We start from the raw sequence: 16,279 nt of genomic DNA, 5'->3' as shown, positions 1-16,279 counted from the left end.
AGTGGAAGGCGGAGTCCTGTCCCAACCTGCCCCTAATGGTCGTGGGAGAAGGGGGGATCCATGTTGGAGTCCAAGCAGGGGTGATGCGGAGCCCCCCCCCATGCGGGTTTGATGAGAAATGTTCACCTAGAAGTCGGAACATCATCGGGGGAGGTTGGTGGCAGAGACCTCCCGCAGCGTTGTGTGTGGGTGAGGTACTGTGGGAGGAAGTATCCCCCTCTTTCCTTTACCCTCTCCTAAACGTTGGGGCAAGCGCTGACAGTCTGAGAGAGGGAGACTGGTGGCAGCAGCCTCCCTGATTCCTTCTTTAGTGGCCTTCCCCTGTTCTCTTTGCCTGCTCCCGCCTGTCTGTCCATCACTGTCCGCTGGCCCATGTGGATCCAGATTCTGGCTATACTTAGCTGTTGGACTTGGCCTGAATATTTATTCCCAGCTGTAAACCGAAGGGAGAGGCTGGTGGTAGGGGTCTCCTCTGTTGCCTCTACTGCCTCACTGTCTGGCCATTCGACATCACTTGGTTACCGGGCGCCAATGTCAAACACTGGGAATTACATCTACTGGAACTTCTATAGACTTGGAAATGGACCTGGACTCTCCCGTTTATTGATAACTTGATGGCTCTGGACGTTTATAAATGTTCAGGGGATTGACTATTTGTAAGGTTGGGTTGAGTGTTCAGGAGGGTTAGCTTGGGCTCTGTGTGTAACCTTGATCTGAATTCCTAGTTCTGGGCGTTTTGCCCGGAACGTCTGCTTTCTGCTTGTAACCTTGCTTAGTGTTTTGCTTAGTTCTGCTTGTGTGAAATGTATGCATCTTTGTCTGGGAAAGTGGGGTTTGTTTATGTGGAAGGGATCTTCGCGCGCAAACCCAACTCGTAAAAGCAGTTGGCCGAGGGGGGTTTGGTCAGAATTTGCATGGCCTGTATTCGATCATGATTGCCTGTGATTAAAGAACTTTCATATGTTACTTTGGTCCTGGACTGTTCTGATTCATTACACTATTCAGATTTGGGCGCAAACATCTTCAGCAGGAAGAAGTGGCAGTGTTCTTCCGACCGATGTAGGTTGGGCCACATGTGATCTGGCCTCAACCCATTCTTCCCACTTTTATTACTATCTAAAGCACTAGCACTTTATTAGTATTAATGTAGTATATTAGCCTGCTATATTTATTTTGGATTAGTGGTTGTCTAGAAGCAGAAAACAGAGGTGTTGAATGCTGTAGGCAACCAATATACATGTGTGTATAGGCTAGGCTAGGCTACTAGAGTAGGTGTTGCTATAAGACTACTGCTAAATTTTTACTAGGCCTAACTATGGGAGGAGACGGCAGCGGGGGGGGCAGTGTGTGGGAGCTGGGGGATCCCAGTAGTGTGGGGATGGGGTAGATATGCTGGTAGGAGGGGGCCAAATGAGAGAAGGGGGCGGAGATGCATTTATGCTCGACCCCCTTCTGGCCTCCAGCCTATCCCGAGGAATGCGGGCAGAGGGGCCCAGGTATACCCTGCTTCGAGCCTGGTGTTGATTAATGCCAGGTCCATCAAGAATAAGACTGCGACACTCCGAGACTTTCTTGAGGCGCAGTTGGTGGGCCTGGCCTGCATCACCGAGACCTGGGTGCGAGAAGGCGAGACGATCGCCTTGAATGAAGCCTCGCCCCCAGGTTTCGCTTGTGTCCACCAGCCTCGAACACAGGGCCGGGGGGGGAGATGTAGCGATGTTCATCCGGGATTCTATCGCCTTCAGGGCAGTCCCTGCCCCTCAAATTTCTGGATTCGAGTGTGTTGGGCTGGAGTGGCTGTCAGGGGAGAGGTTGGCCGTCCTCTTGGTGTACCGGTCGCCTAGCGCACCTGGGGACGGCCTGCCACAGCTGCTAGAGGCGGTGGCCGGGTGGGTGTTGCGATTCCCTCGACTTATTGTCCTGGAAGATTTCAACGTCCATGTGGACGCCGCCTCATGTCCAGCGGCAGTGGACTTGGTGTCATCCATGGCGACGCTGGGACTCTCCCTATTAAACACCGGCGCCACTCATGAGACTTGTCACACTTTGGATCTGGTCTTTGGGGTAGGAGTGAACATATCCTCTGTTAGCAGAGTGCCATGGTCCGACCATTTTGTCCTGAAGGTCCGGGTGGATCTGCCGCGCCAACCCTGTCTAGGCGACGGACCTATTTATGTCCGCCCATGGAGACTTATGGAACCAGATGGGTTCCTGAATGCTCTGCGGGCCCCTGAGCCCCCTGGCACCCTTGATGAGCAGAATTCCAGACTGTCCAATGCCATCGAGGAGATTGCTCCCAAGCGCCCTCTGCGTCCCCGTTCACGACGGGCTCCTTGGTATACCAGGGAGCTGCGCCAAATGAAACAGGAACTCAGACGGCTAGAGCGAGTGTGGAGGAAGTTTCACGACGAAGTGTCGCAAACAACTTATAGGACGTTTATGAAGGCCTATGAGTTGGCGATACGGAGGGCAAAGAATGCTCATTTTTTGTCCTCCCTCGCATCTGCTAGCTCTCGCCCGGCACAATTATTTCGGATCGTTCGATCCCTCACCTCTTTGGTGGAGGGATCTACAAATTCTCAATTGGCTATTGGCTGTGAGGCATTTCAGAGCTTTTTTGCAGATAAAGTCGCGTCCCTCCACTGCGACCTTCCAGCCACACTTGATACAGTAAGGGAACTCGAGGCTCCTTCGCCGTCTTCGGGTCCAAGTTTGGACCGGTTTTCCCTACTCTGCGAGTCCGATGCTGACAGGGTCCTAGCTGCTGCTAGACCTACTACCTGTCCTCTGGATCCGTGCCCCTCCTGGCTGATAAAAGCTTGCCGGGAGGAGTTACGACCCCACCTGTTGAATATAGTCAACTGCTCCCTTGAGCAAGGAGTATTTCCGGGTGGGTTGAAGGAGACAGTGGTCTGCCCACTCTTGAAAAGACCATCCTTAGATCCCGGTGATCTGGCCAATTACCGCCCTGTTTCGAATTTGTCGTTTCTAGGGAAGGTAATTGAGAGAGTGGTGTTGGAGCAGCTTCAGGGCTTCCTGGAGGACACATCGGTGCTCGATCCCTTCCAGTCCGGCTTCCGTGCTGGGCATGGGACGGAGACCGTCCTCATCGCCATCACAGATATGCTCCGCATGCAGCTAGACCGAGGCGCATTGGCGCTGCTGGTGTTGCTCGATCTCACAGCAGCGTTTGATGTGGTCGATCACGACCTTTTGATCCACCGCCTGGCTGCCTCTGGAATTCGGGGCACTGTCCTTCAATGGATTGCCTCGTTTCTCCAGGGTCGGGCTCAGCAGGTATGGAGCAGGGATGAGGCTTCCCACAGAGCCCCACTTAGTTGTGGGGTTCCTCAGGGAGCCTTGCTCTCCCCGCTTTTATTTAACATCTACATGTGACCCCTTGCTCAGCTGGTGCGGAGTTTTGGGCTGGTCTGTCACCAATATGCGGATGACACCCAGCTCATTCTGATGATGGAGGAGGGGCGGCCTCTGCCCCTGCAGCTCTACAGCACTGTTTGGAGTCGGTTGCTGGTTGGTTGAGGCAGAGTAGGTTAAAACTTAATCCAACGAAGACGGAGGTCCTATGGCTGGGCCGGGGGGAGAGACCGAGGGATTTTCAGCCGCCTATTTTGGAGGGGGTTGCATTGACCCCAACATCCCTGGCGCGCAGCCTGGGGGTCCACCTGGACTCTTCACTGTCAATGAAGGGCCAGGTGGCCCATGTTACCCAGGTTGCGTTCTTCCATCTTCGCCAGGCACGGCGGCTGGCTCCCTATCTCTCCCAGTCCGACCTGGCCACTGTGATCCATGCGACGGTCACCTCGAGGTTGGATTACTGTAACTCGCTCTACGCGGGCCTTCCCTTGCGATTAATCCGGAAGTTGAAGCTGGTCCAGAATGCAGCGGCTCGGCTTTTGACAGGTGGTGATTATTCAGATCGTATCACCCCTGTGCTATGCCGTCTGCACTGGCTCCCAGTGGAGTTCCGGATTGTTTTCAAGGTGTTGGTATTGACCTTTAAGGCCTTACGCGGCATGGGGCCCTCATACCTACGGGACCGCATCACCCCTTATGTCCCACATAGGCCGCTACGTTCGGCAATGGCAGAACTGCTGGAGACCCCAAGCCCCACGATGATACGGCTGGGCTCTGGCCCCTGCCTGGTGGAATGCTCTACCTCCAGCTGTCCGGGCCCTGCGGGACCTTGGTGAGTTCCGCAGGGCCTGTAAGACGGAGCTATTCCACCGGGCTTTTGGAGAGGCCGGCCGTGGTCCTACTGCCCCCCACCGAAACTGAGGCTGCCTGTTTCCATCTTTTTTATTCTGGTTGGGCCTGATCTACTGATAACATCGCAGGCCCTACCTATCTCCTCCCGTCCTTGGCCTTGGTTCGGGCGCCTGTTTTAAACAATGTTGTTTTACAATACTTTCGCTGTTTTAATATATTGCTGCATAGGTTTTAAGGGTTTAAGTTTTATGTGCTGATTTGTTGATTTGCTGTTCATTGGAACAGCCGTGTTGTGAGCCGCCTTGAGCCCTTTGGGGATGAGGCGGCCCATAAGTTCAATTAATAAATAAATAAAAATAAATAAGAACAGGTGGGGCTGCCTTCCTCCACTGAGTCAGATCTTCGCTCAGCCCAGGCTCCTGCAGGGAGGAAGTCAGAAAAACTGGAGCTCAGAGTCAGATTTGCCAGAGAGTTTAAAATAAGAAAACAGGATTTTTGTGTATGTCTGTGTAACCTATTTATCCTCGGCCACATCAATCTCCATTTGAGACCTAGGAAATAACATATGACAGCACCCTGTGGCTTAACAAACAAATATGAAATTGCTTGAACAAATCAACAAACCTTTAATCTTTAACACAACTTTCTATCATTTAAGGATAAATAATAGTGAACATATATAATATGCAGCACAACTCAATTGTACAAAATCTTCAGTGCTGTTTTAGGAAAAAGCACTCAGAACAGTTTCCACTACGAACAGTGTCCAGTAATGAAAGAATAGCAATAAAGTCCAAACAATTAATCGAGCAGGGCTTCTTTCTCCCATCTGGCCTTCTGCGTCTGATGTAGCTGCTGCAGGGCTTCCCTCAATTTGGGCCTGTAAAAAAATAAGTAATTCCCTCCATTGAGCTGTAGGCCTTCCTTCTCCTGCAGGCCAGACCAACTCAGGAGGGTGGAGCTCTTGCAGTTGGTAATAAGTAAGCAAGCCTACCAACTGCACATGCTCAGTGACCTCTTATCCCCTGGGTGTAAGGAATTCCATAGAAGCAGAAATAAAAGGCTTTTTGGGTGTAAAAGTCCGGTTATTAAGACATCTTAGAAAGCTCACATACACGTAGTGGCAGGAATGACTCTTCCCGCCAGAGGCACAGGTTATAACATCATTCACCCCATCCCCCCTTCCTGCTTCCCATGGGAACGGAGTCCTCATCTCCCACGCAAAGATAAAGTCTCCGCCGAAGAAGCTGGCCCATCGCCCGGGCTGTGGAATGCACTCAAGGTTACTTCACCATCAACACCATTGAATCCTTTACACTCTGCCTCCCTTAAAGAAGACCCCTTCCCCAGGTTGCTATGCGGAAAGGCGCGGTGGAAAGCAGGAAATAAGGGTGGGGGCTTCAATATTCTCGGAACCAAACCCATTGATTATGCAAGAGGAATATCCCACCCAAGAGACTAAATATTACCAGCGTTTTGCGGTCGCCGAGAGTCCAGGATGGCGTCAATTTAAATTAGTGCTTGTGACCATCAATAATAGTGGGTGGGGGGGGGGGGGGGGCCTCTCCGGCGGTAGTCGTGCCAGGCATCGGAAGCGGGAGCCTCCTTGAGCAAGCTGGAATGGAAGACAGGATGAATGTTACTAAGAGAGTTAGGCAAATCTAAGCGGGCAGTGACATCATTAATCACTTTGGTAATCAGAAAAGGTCCCACAAATCTTTTGCCAAGTTTGGAATATTTATACGCGTCTCTGAGATTTTTTGTAGATAAATACACCCAAGAGCCCCTGCGCAGAGGAAAATCTGAGCGGTGTTTATTACATGCAGTTTTTGGGAGTCCTTTAGCATGTTGTAAGGCGGTCTGGACCGTCTTCCATCCCTCGACTAGAGATGAAATCCATTGTTGAAATTCTGGGGGGTCCAAAGCTGCGGCGGGTAGTTGTGGCAGCGGCGGGAAGGAGCGACCAGACACAATTTCAAAGGGGTTTTTCTTTGTACTGCTATGAACCGCATTGTTGTAAGTACTCCTTAAGCGGAATATTCGCACCAATTGTCTTGGTGGTAGTTGGTGCTTAACAAGCGTAAATACTGCTCTAGGGTTCTGTTCGTTCTCTCCGTCTCGCCGTCACTTTGGCGTGGTAGAGTGACGGCCGAAGCTGACCCCAACAACCCCAAACACGCTTTCCAGAACTTTGAGATGAATTGGGGGCCGCTGATTCCGAGACCACCTTATAGCGAAGCGGAATGGAGCCCGGTAAACATGTTGAATAAACAGCCGTGCCAACTTAGGAGCGGAGGGGATGGAAGCACATGGAATAAAATGGGCTTGCTTAGAAAATAAGTCCACCACCACCCACAAAACCGTGTTGCCATGACTGTCGGGCAAATCTGTAATAAAATCCATGGAGATGACTTCCCAAAGTGAGGAGGCCACGGGGAGAAGGTTTCCAATAGCCCATGGGGCTTTCCCGGGATGGTTTTGGCTTCTGCACAAACCGAGCAGCCCTTAATGTAATACCTCAATGTCTTTGCGCGTGCCAGCCACCAGAACTGCCGGCCGGGCTAAATGCAGAGTTTTCAAAAAGCCAAAATGTCCAGCCGAGCGGGCATGCGTGGCAAGCTTCAAGAACCTGCTTGCGGAGGGGGGGAGGCGCGTGCCAACATTCCCCCCTCCGCCAAACTCCCATTACTCCAAAGCGCCCAATTGGGAGTCACTTTCTTCGCTGGAAACTCGTGCAGCCCCGCCTCCTCAAGTTCCCGCAGGAAAGGAGAGACGAGACTAGGAATGGGGGGGTGGAGGAGGAGTCGAAGCGTTTGAGGCGGGTGACAGCCATAGCCCAACTGGGAGGGGGAAAGAACGGTGCGTGGAATGTCTGCGTAAGAGCGGCTCCACCCCCCTCCCCGGGTAGAAACAGCGAGAGTAGCGTCAACCAGTTTATTGGTTTTCCCAGGGAAAAAATGGACTGTAAAAGAGAAACGAGAAAAGAAATCGGCGCGAAGTTGTTTTGCGGACTTCTTGAGGGGGGTGGAAAGAGCTGCCAGGTTTTTATGATCCGACCAAACCTGAAAGGGGTGTTTAGCCCCCTCCAGCCAGTGGTATGAAGTGGAGAGTGCTACTTTGATGGCGCCCAGTCTCTTTATCTCCCACAGTCCAGTTGAGTTCAGCACCAGAGAATTTCTTAGACAAATAAGCACACGGAACCAGCCTACCATCTTTATTTTTTTCTGCAGCAGGGCTGCCCCAAGTGCTTTGTCCGAGGCATCCCGCACGTGAATACAAGCGGGAGATCTGGGTCAGAGTGCTTTAGGATAGGTTCGATTGAAGTAGCATGACTTTACAAGAGTTGAAAGGCTGTTTGACACTCACTCAGACCAGGAAAGGGGGGCCCCGGGCTTGGCCGGACAGTGGATCTTTACCCTTGATGCGTAAGGAGTCTGTGAGAGGGAGAGTCAGTTCAGCGGGTGGGGTATAAAAGTCACGATAGAAATTAGCAAAACCAAGAAAAGACTGGAGTTCTTTGCGGTTGGTGGGGGCAGGCCATTGGAGGACTGCGTCAATTTTAGCAGGATCCATTTTCAAGCCCTTTCGGGTGAGATCCCGGTAACTTAAATAGTCAATGGAGAGGTCTGATGAAAACAGCATTTTGGAGAGTTTGGCAAAGAGAGAGTTGTCAACAAAGCGTTTCAATACCTCCCGAACCAAGGCTTCATGCTCTCCTATGGTTTGCGAGTAAATTAAAACGTCATCTAAGTATACAACAACTCCCTTGTACAATAAATCATGGAGAACTTCGTTGATAAGGGCCATAAAAGCCCCGGGGGCCCCACTTAACCCGAATGGCATTATTAAGTATTCAAACTGTCCAAACTTTGTGTTAAACGCAGTCAGGTGTTCATAGCCTTCAGCAATTCTGACTCTGTAGTAAGCTTCTCTCAAGTCCAATTTAGTAAAAATGCGTCCTTTGCCGAGTGCATCTAAAAGGTCCTTGATTAAAGGCAAAGGATATTTATTGGACAGGGAGACCGCATTGAGACCTCGATAATCTGTGCAAAGCCGTAAAGACCCATCTTTCTTTTTTACAAACAAAACGGGAGCAGCGTGTGTGTGTTTGGTAGCCCGCCGTATGAACCCGCGAGCAAGGTTCTTGTCCAAGAAGGCACGAAGTTCCTTCTCCTCATTGGGACTCATGCGGTAGATTCTACCTTTGGGTAGTTGCGCCCCTGGTTGTATAACAATTTTACAGTCAGTGTCTCTGTGGGGTGGCAACTGATCGCATTCCTGCTCCTGAAAAACTCTGGCTAGATCATGATATGCAGGTGGGATGCCAATAGAATCGGGAGCAATCGCTGAAGAAGCCAGGGAGGGGGGTGTGTCAGGAGACGTTGGGTTTTCTCCCCAATTCATGTGTTCACCGCAGGGAGGGTCAGTGAATTCTAGGATCCGTTCTTTCCAAATGAACTTTGGTTCATGTAACAATAACCAAGGCATGCCCAAAACTATGGAGTGTTTGGCCACTGGCGCCAAAATAAAACTAATTTTCTCCCAATGGTCGGCGCAACGGAGGAGAACCGGCTGTGTTTTGTACTGGGCCGGTCCTTCGTTCCCGAGGGGGCTGCCGTCCATTTGGGTGAATGGTATGGGCTTAGCCAGGGGAATTTGGTCCAGACCCAGCTCCTCTGCCACCTGGGGCCGCATTAAGCAGTGGGAGCAGCCGGAATCCACAAGGGCCGAGGCTATAATGCGAGTGTGTTTAGCGGGGTTGGCCAGAAATGCTTGGACAGTAATGGGAGCGCTGCCTTCACTCACCGCGTCAGGAGTCGGGCCCATGTCCATGGGGGCTGAAGAAAGGCAAACAGCTGCTTCCCCCTCCTCTGGGTCGCCTTCGATGACTGCTTTAGACGAGCCTGTCGGAGGCGGCCCTGACCTGCGTGGTGGTTTGGCAGACGGAGTGCGCGGAGCTGGAGCGGTTGGTTTTTGTTTCTTGGGACAGTTGGCGGCTAGATGACCTGGCCCTCCGCAGTAAAGACACAATCCCAGTCGGCGACGGCGTTCAGAGGTGGTTTCGGTAGGGGCGGCTGGGCTTGACTTGGTGGACACAGTAGTGGTTTTGGGGCGTGGGCGGCCTCCGGCACGAGCGTATTCCAAACGAGACGCCACTTGGGACCCCAACTGGATCCAATCTGCAATAGTACGAGGAACCCGAATTAAAAACACCGTTTCACGTAGCTTGCCGTCCACAGCATCCGAAAAGTATTCGCATTTCATGCGTTCAGGCCACTCAGGAGGAAGTCGAGCAGCCGCCGCACGAAATTCACGGGCAAATTCAGCAAACGGGCGGTTGCCTTGCTGGATGGTTTTGATGGTGCGGATAGCTTCATTCTCGGCGCCTGGATCTTGAAAGCGCGCTCTTAAGGCTTGGAGGAATGCGGGCACTGTGCGAGAGTCTTCATCCTGCAAATCCAAAAGAGTCACGAACCAGTCGGCTGCTGCCCCATCCAGGACTGAGCCGATGTCCCGTATTTTTTCGCGCTCAGACCGGTATAAATCATCATAGTCTTCCAAGTGGGCATTGAGTTGCAAAATGAAGTAGGGAAGTTTGGAAGCGGTCCCATCAAAACGGGCTGGTATCGGGGGCCGATAGTAGCCCCGTTCAACGGCTCTTGGCGCCTGCTGGGGAGGTGGTTGCGCGGGTTGAGCACGTTGGGCAGGCAGCTGTTGTACGGGGGGGGCCGGAATCGGGGGCGCTGGCGGTGCTGCTGGCGTTTGGGTGGCAGGACCCAGGTACGTGGCCCCCCTGGCACCGGCGTGATCAGTAACAGCATAGACTCCAACTTGGGGTTTCCTGGTCTGCTGCCTCCTTAGCTCCCTCTCCAACGCAGCCAGCTCCCTCTCCTTGCGAGTCAATGCATCCTGGTGCGCATGCAAAGCAGCTTTTTCTCGTTCCAATTTAGCCAGTTCGTCCCGTTTAAGGGCTTCAGTGAGCTCACTTTGCGTGCGCAGAGCCTGAACGCTTTCGCGTTGCCGTTGTAAATCCAGTCTGGAGTGTTCCAGGACTTTATCATGGACTGACAGATTCTGGGCATATTGTCGTTGGAGCGCGTCTTTAGCACGGTCCAACTCGAGCTGGACTTCTTTGCGTTGCCGTTCCCGGTCCCTCTGCAGGTTTTCGCGCTCTTGCTGCAACTGTGCCCGTTCCTCCTCCCATAGCTGGCGTTCACCGGTCCATGCTTCTTGGGCATCTCGCAGTCGCCCCACTTCCTCATCCCAGGTCTCCTTCGATGGGAGAGGGAACAGATCCGGCTGGGAGTGCAGGCTTTCTTCGGACTCTTCGTCGTCTGGAAGCGAGACATCGGAGACACCGTAGCCGCCGTAGCCACCAGTGGCTCCCCGAGGCACCTCAGGTGCGGTCGCTGGCCCGGGATCAGGGGGGTCCGATTGGGAAGCGGTACGGATACCCCTCCCAATTCCAGGTTTAGTCCCGGTGTCCTTTGGACGGGCCCCAGTGCTGTGCCACGGTGGTTCCTTGGGAGCATCACCAAAATACGAGTCCAGGAATCGTTCAATGGATTCCTGGGTTGCCGCATGAAAGGTGGTCAAGCCCGTCTCTTCCATGACAGGTTGCATCTGAGGTTTGTAATCCACACGAAAACGGGTAGAGATCCGATCCACAGGCGCTCGATCCATAGACAGCGCCCCAAACGACTCATGGAAGTCCCCATGGTCGTCGTCACGTCCCTCGTTCCAACGGAGTAAAGGAAGACTCGTGCTGATACGAGGACGGGAAAGAGCCACCAGCGAGGCCCGTTCTCCTGCCGGTTCCTCCAGATCCAGAAGGGAAAGGTCGGAGCCCTCTTTGGGGGCTACCGCACCTTCCGCAGTAACATTCAACCTCTCCATCGCAAGACAAGAGGTCCACTGCACAGGAATATAGATGAATTAGGATTCCTGCCACAATGTAAGGAATTCCATAGAAGCAGAAATAAAAGGCTTTTTGGGTGTAAAAGTCCGTTTATTAAGACATCTTAGAAAGCTCACATACACGTAGTGGCAGGAATGGCACTTCCCGCCAGAAGCACAGGTTATAACACCATTCACCCCATCCCCCCTTCCTGCTTCCCATGGGAACGGAGTCTTCATCTCCCGCGCAAAGATAAAGTCTCCGCCGATGAATCTGGCCCATCGCCCGGGCTGTGGAATGCACTCAAGGTTACTTCACCATCAACACCATTGAATCCTTTACACCCAGGCTCCTGCAGGGAGGAAGTCAGAAAAACTGAAGCTCACAGTGAGGTCAGATTTGCCTGAGTGTTTAAAATAAGAACACAGGATTTTTTTGTTTATGTCTGTAGCAAAAGGAAGAAAAAGAACCTGACAGGGTCGTTGCAAGCAGAAGATGGCAAAAGGCCAACAAGGGACTGAGGAAAGACAGAACCAATCGGCATCTCCTTTGCTTCGGTCTTTTCCCAACAGTGCTCAGAAGATACAGTAAGGGAAATTCAGCACAGAATGAAGAGGTAGTACAGGAATACTTTACATGAATGCAAATCTCCAGGGCCTGATGAGTCCTGCCATTCAGGGTATTAAAAGAACTGGCAGGAGTAATCTCAGAACCACTTGCTATAATCTTTGAGAACTCCTGAAGAAAAGGAGAAGTCCCAGCGGACTGGAGGAGGGCTAATGTTGTCCCCATCTTCAACAAGGGGGAAAAAGAGAACCCAAACAACTACGACCCAGTCAGCCAGACATCAATACCAGGAAAGATTCTAGAGCACATCATTAAGGAGACAGTCTGTAAGCACGTGGAAGGAAATACTGTGATCACTGAAAATCAGCATGGGTTTATCAAAAACAAGACATGCCAGACTAATCTTATCTCCTTTTTTTGATAGAGTGACAAGCTTGGTTGATGAAGGAAATGCTGTGGATGTAGCATACCTTGATTTCTGTAAACAAGCTAGTAAAACGTGGGCAAGACAATGCTGTTATTAGATGGATTTGTAATTGGTTGACTGATTGAACCAAAAGGGTGCTCACCAATGGCTCATCTTCATCCTGGAGAGAAATGACTAGTGGGGTGCCGCAAGGTTCTGTCCCGGGCCCATTGCCATTCAATATTTTTAACAATGACTTGGATGATGGAATAGAGGGCATGCTAATCAAATTTACAGATGACACCAAACTGGGAGGGGTAGCTAATATCCCAGAGGACAGAATCAGAATTCAAAATGACCTGGACAGATTAGAGAACTGGGCCAAAACTAACCAAATGAATTTTAGCAGAGATAAATGTAAGATACTTGGACCAAAAACAATAAAATGAAATGCACAGATATGGGATGGGAAACACCTGGCCTGACGACAGTACAGGTGAAATAGATCTGGAAATCTTAGTAGACCACAAACTGAACACGAGTCAGCAGTGTGATGCAGCCAGGGAAGCCAAAGAAATTCTGGGCTGCATCAAGAGGAGTCCAGTGTCTAGACCGAGGGAAGTAATGGTACCACTCTATTCTGAATTGGTCAGACCTCACCTGGAATACTGTGGCCAGTTCTGGGCACTGCAATTCAAGAAGAATATTGAATTGGACCTCGGCAAGGTCTGAAGCCACGGGGTCCTGGCACCCTCCCAGGCAGCCCTCTCCTTCAGCGGGGCTGACCTCTCATGCTTGGAGATCATTTGTAATTTCAGGAGATCTCCAGGCCCCACCTGGAGGATGGCAACTCTCCTGTGGGAGGGTCTCCTCTGCCCTCAAGTGGGCAGATGAGGAATAGATTCCATATGGACCCGAAGGGACAGGGTGCGGGTAGGCAATGCATGCTGCTTCTTGCGGCGGCGGGGGTGGGGGGCAGTTTTGCAATGCAGAGAAGTGTGTGGGAGAGACGTGGGGGGCTCTCTCCAACTAGCAGGAAAAGGTGGCTGAAAGGAGCCCTTGGCCGTGGCCTCACATGTGTGCCGGGGAGCTCTGTACTTACATGGGCCCCTCTGGGGCTTCGGGCCAGAGAGGCAGCCTCCAAATCTTAGACCAACCGAGCTGGACTGGCGGCCTTCTCGCAGATGTATCGACACAACCTTCCAAAACAAGGCCCTCCTGAGAGTCGTCCTTGGCTCAGTGTAGCACATGCTGAAGATCCGCTATATGTCGAGGCTACCTGAGGTTTGTTCTCGCTGGAAGGAGGAAGGAAGAGAGTCCCCATGAAATGGCAAAGAGTCTGCATCCCGTCCAGCCACTCATTTTGTATCCCACCACAGGGTGAGTGATCTTCAGCCAGCCGCACTTGCCCCTCCCCTCCTGTTCAGCATCCATGTTTGAAAGATGAGCAGCTTCCACAACACCTGGTGAGCAGAGGGGTCAAGAGACATCCTGGCTGATGGCAGAGCTGGCCCTGAACAGCTGCAAAGAACGGAGGGAGGATATGACTTGCAGCAGAGAAGTAGCAGATAAAGGAGGGGGCAGCTAACTTCTCCCCTGCAGAATCATACAGTCAATGTGGTCTGGTGGTTTAAGAGCGGCAGACTCTAATCTGGGGAACTGGGTTGGATTCCCCACTCCTCCACGTGCAGCCTGCTGGGTGACCTTGGGCTAGCCACAGTTCTCTCAGAACTCTCTCAGTCCCAGAGAAACATAAACTGAAAGGATAAAGGAGAATAAGATAACTTGGGCTCAAGAGGTTGGCTCAGTGATTGACCTAGAAGAATGGGATAGAATTTGGAAAATAAATTTAAAATTTACAGTGATGTTCATCTTAAAGGAATTTTTTACAAAACGTTCTATTGGTATTTGTGCCCAGTAAAACTGGCTAAAATGTATCCCAAGACATCTGAAATATGTTGGGGTATAAATCCAAACTGTCTTCTGTTGAGTTCTTCTCTTCCTTGTGATTAGAGTGCCAGACTAGACCCCGGAGAGCCAGGTCTGAATCTGCACTCGTGCCCAGGAAGCCGATTGGCTGCTCTTGGGCCAGCCACGCCCACTCAGATTGGGGTGATTTGAAGGATTTCTTGGAGGCTCTGAAGAACAGCCCAGAGATGGATGAGCCAAGAACAGAGACATTCATGATGCAAACGCAGCAAGGCATGACCGACCTTTCATAAGGGGAGCCATCAGCCCAAGACCAAGTCCATGAAGACTTCCATGGCTTCTGTCCAGTGAGTCCAATCCAGAGTTGTCTGTCTTGCGGGTAACCCTGGGACGGTGGGACCAAACAGAAATCCAGAAAGCGGGTGAATGTTGTCCAGGGAGGCTTTTAGCCCAAACCCACCTGCAGCACCGCTAGGGGTGTTCTGGCCACTTAAGGGGGGCAGCGCCCTCCCCTCTTCCAGGGGGATCTACAGACGAATGATTCGGACTTCAGGGCTCCCAATAAAACATGTGGCAGGGGCACAGTTTGTCAAAGTGGTGCCCAGGTCAAGGCCCTTCCCAAGGCTGCACTCCTGCCTGTCAGAGCTTACCCCACCCCTAGGCTCCACTTGGAGGTCGGTAGCAGGGCCGGCCAGGCTCACCCCACCCCCACCTGCACAGGGCGGTCAGGGGGGCCAGGGCCTGTTTGAGCCTGACTCCCGCTGGGCTTGGATCCGACTCTAAGCTGCAGCTCACAGCTGGATCCAAAGTGGGTGAGGCCAGGCTCACACCCACGGAGCACACAGCTGCCCTCCCCCACTTTTATACTGTTAGGCTCGGGGGCCCCTCCCCCCACAAGCTCCACCTGACCAGTTTGCTGCTGGACTCAGTGAGGCCAGTAGCAAACAGCTGCAGGCCTGGGTGCCCGGCCCCACACAGGAACCCCTCCCTACCCCAGTGTGTGTGTGTGTGTGTGTGGGTGGGTGTGTCCTGGGGCTTGCCCATACACAACCTTGGCACCTGGGCTTGAGGTGTGCACAGCTTCTGCCTCGGGCCAGGCCAGCCAGCCTGTCTAGCAGCTGCTTCCCAACCACTCCGTGAGTGTGAGCCCTTGATTGGCATAGGGAGGGGGATGCACAGGACACAGGACTGCTCCACCCCAGGGAAACCTCCCCTCCCCCCAGAAATGCAGCCCCCTGGGAAGAAGCACCCCCATGCCAACTACCCTGGGTCTTGTGGCCACTCCCCAATCAGGCAGGTGGGCAAGCACCTGGTCCCCTTCCCGAGCTGGGCTGTCTCGCTTCCCTCTCTTGCTGCTGCCGCTGCTGCTGCCCACTCGGACCCTCCAGATTCTGTTTCTGGGGAGGGGCTCAGGAGGTCCTTGGGAGCAGCTTATGGGGCCAAGAGAGGGTTTGCTGTGAGGAGGCGGAATCAGGTGAAATCTGCCCCCCCCCCCGCACATGGAACCGCCCCCCCCCATCTCACCCTTCCTCCTATGGCCTCCCAGACGGCGGCCGCGTCCCAGCCCTTGAACACCAGCAGCCGAGCCCTTTGATGTTTGCAGCGTTCCTGGCTCTGTTGCCGATTTCCCTCCACGTCGGACACCCACAAACACCTCCATCGGAAGAGCTTCCATCCAGGGGGGCAGCAGCCTGGCGAAGAAGACACGGGCGGGGGCATGATCCCGATATACTGCTGCTTTTACGGCCCTGCTCTTTATGCTGCCTGCGGCCGGGCGGGGAGAGGGGGGGGGGGCTTTGAGGACTGTTGAACCAGTCCCGGCGTGGCGGCGGTGCCAGATCAGCCACTTCCGGGGGGCCGGCCGGCCTGGACAAGGTCTGGGGGGACGTTTCCAGCTCTTGCCAAGACTCGTCCCCGACGGGGAGAGGAACGACGAACGAGGCGGGCGGGCGGCCCCCCTGGTCAACCGGTTACGGGTGCCAGGCAAGCTGCGCTGTCTTCCTTGGGGGAGCTGCCCCCCCCAGGCCCTCACCGCCCGCCCAGCCGGACCCCCGCCGCCAACCCCCGCCCGCCTCACCGATCTGCCGGCAGGACGCGGCCTGTTCCAGCTGCCGGGTGGCGTCGTCCTTCTCCCGCTGCAGGAGCGTGAAGTTGCTCCGGGCCGCCCGCAGTTCCCGCTCCAGCTCTTGCCGGGTGTCGTTGCCCGCCTGCCAGCTGCGCCAGAGGGCCCGCCGGGTGGCGTCCAGGTCGGC

General features: G+C 53.2%; 1 protein-coding gene across 2 annotated transcripts; it reads right to left on the bottom strand.

Moving 5' to 3' along the window:
• Positions 1-5,068: 5,068 nt before the first annotated feature.
• Positions 5,069-16,229, bottom strand: LOC125436532 (oxidized low-density lipoprotein receptor 1-like). 2 transcript variants are annotated; one of them, XR_007245068.1, is made up of 5 exons: positions 16,105-16,229; positions 15,552-15,718; positions 14,312-14,412; positions 13,201-13,393; positions 5,069-5,107 (listed from the first exon to the last, which is right to left on the bottom strand). XR_007245068.1 is itself a non-coding variant. In XM_048503616.1 (4 exons), exons 1-3 carry the CDS (start codon positions 15,744-15,746, stop codon positions 13,246-13,248), a joined length of 444 nt encoding a protein of 147 aa, XP_048359573.1. In that variant the 5' UTR covers positions 15,747-16,038; the 3' UTR covers positions 5,069-5,107; positions 13,201-13,245. The 2 variants fall into 2 exon arrangements, 1 of the variants encoding a protein (XP_048359573.1); XM_048503616.1 differs by lacking the exon at positions 16,105-16,229 and having other exon boundaries at positions 15,552-16,038.
• Between the last annotated feature and the right edge of the window lie 50 nt (positions 16,230-16,279).

This window comes from Sphaerodactylus townsendi, linkage group LG07 (genome assembly GCF_021028975.2).
Source record: "Sphaerodactylus townsendi isolate TG3544 linkage group LG07, MPM_Stown_v2.3, whole genome shotgun sequence".
Classification (NCBI taxonomy): Eukaryota; Metazoa; Chordata; class Lepidosauria; order Squamata; family Sphaerodactylidae; genus Sphaerodactylus; species Sphaerodactylus townsendi.
The sequence above is the reverse complement of the archived record's forward strand: the minus strand, read 5'-3'. Positions and strand labels throughout refer to the sequence as shown.

Bases quoted from the DNA above. Each gene is read 5' to 3' on its own strand.
- LOC125436532 (XM_048503616.1), bottom strand. From the start codon at position 15,746: ATGCCCCCGCCCGTGTCTTCTTCGCCAGGCTGCTGCCCCCCTGGATGG. The intron at 14,413-15,551 runs GTGAGATGGGGG...CCACCGTCCCAG, and splicing joins GGGAGGCCATAGGAGGAAGG to GGTTACCCGCAAGACAGACA. The intron at 13,394-14,311 runs GTCGGTCATGCC...TCCTCCTTCCAG, and splicing joins GATGGCTCCCCTTATGAAAG to CGAGAACAAACCTCAGGTAG.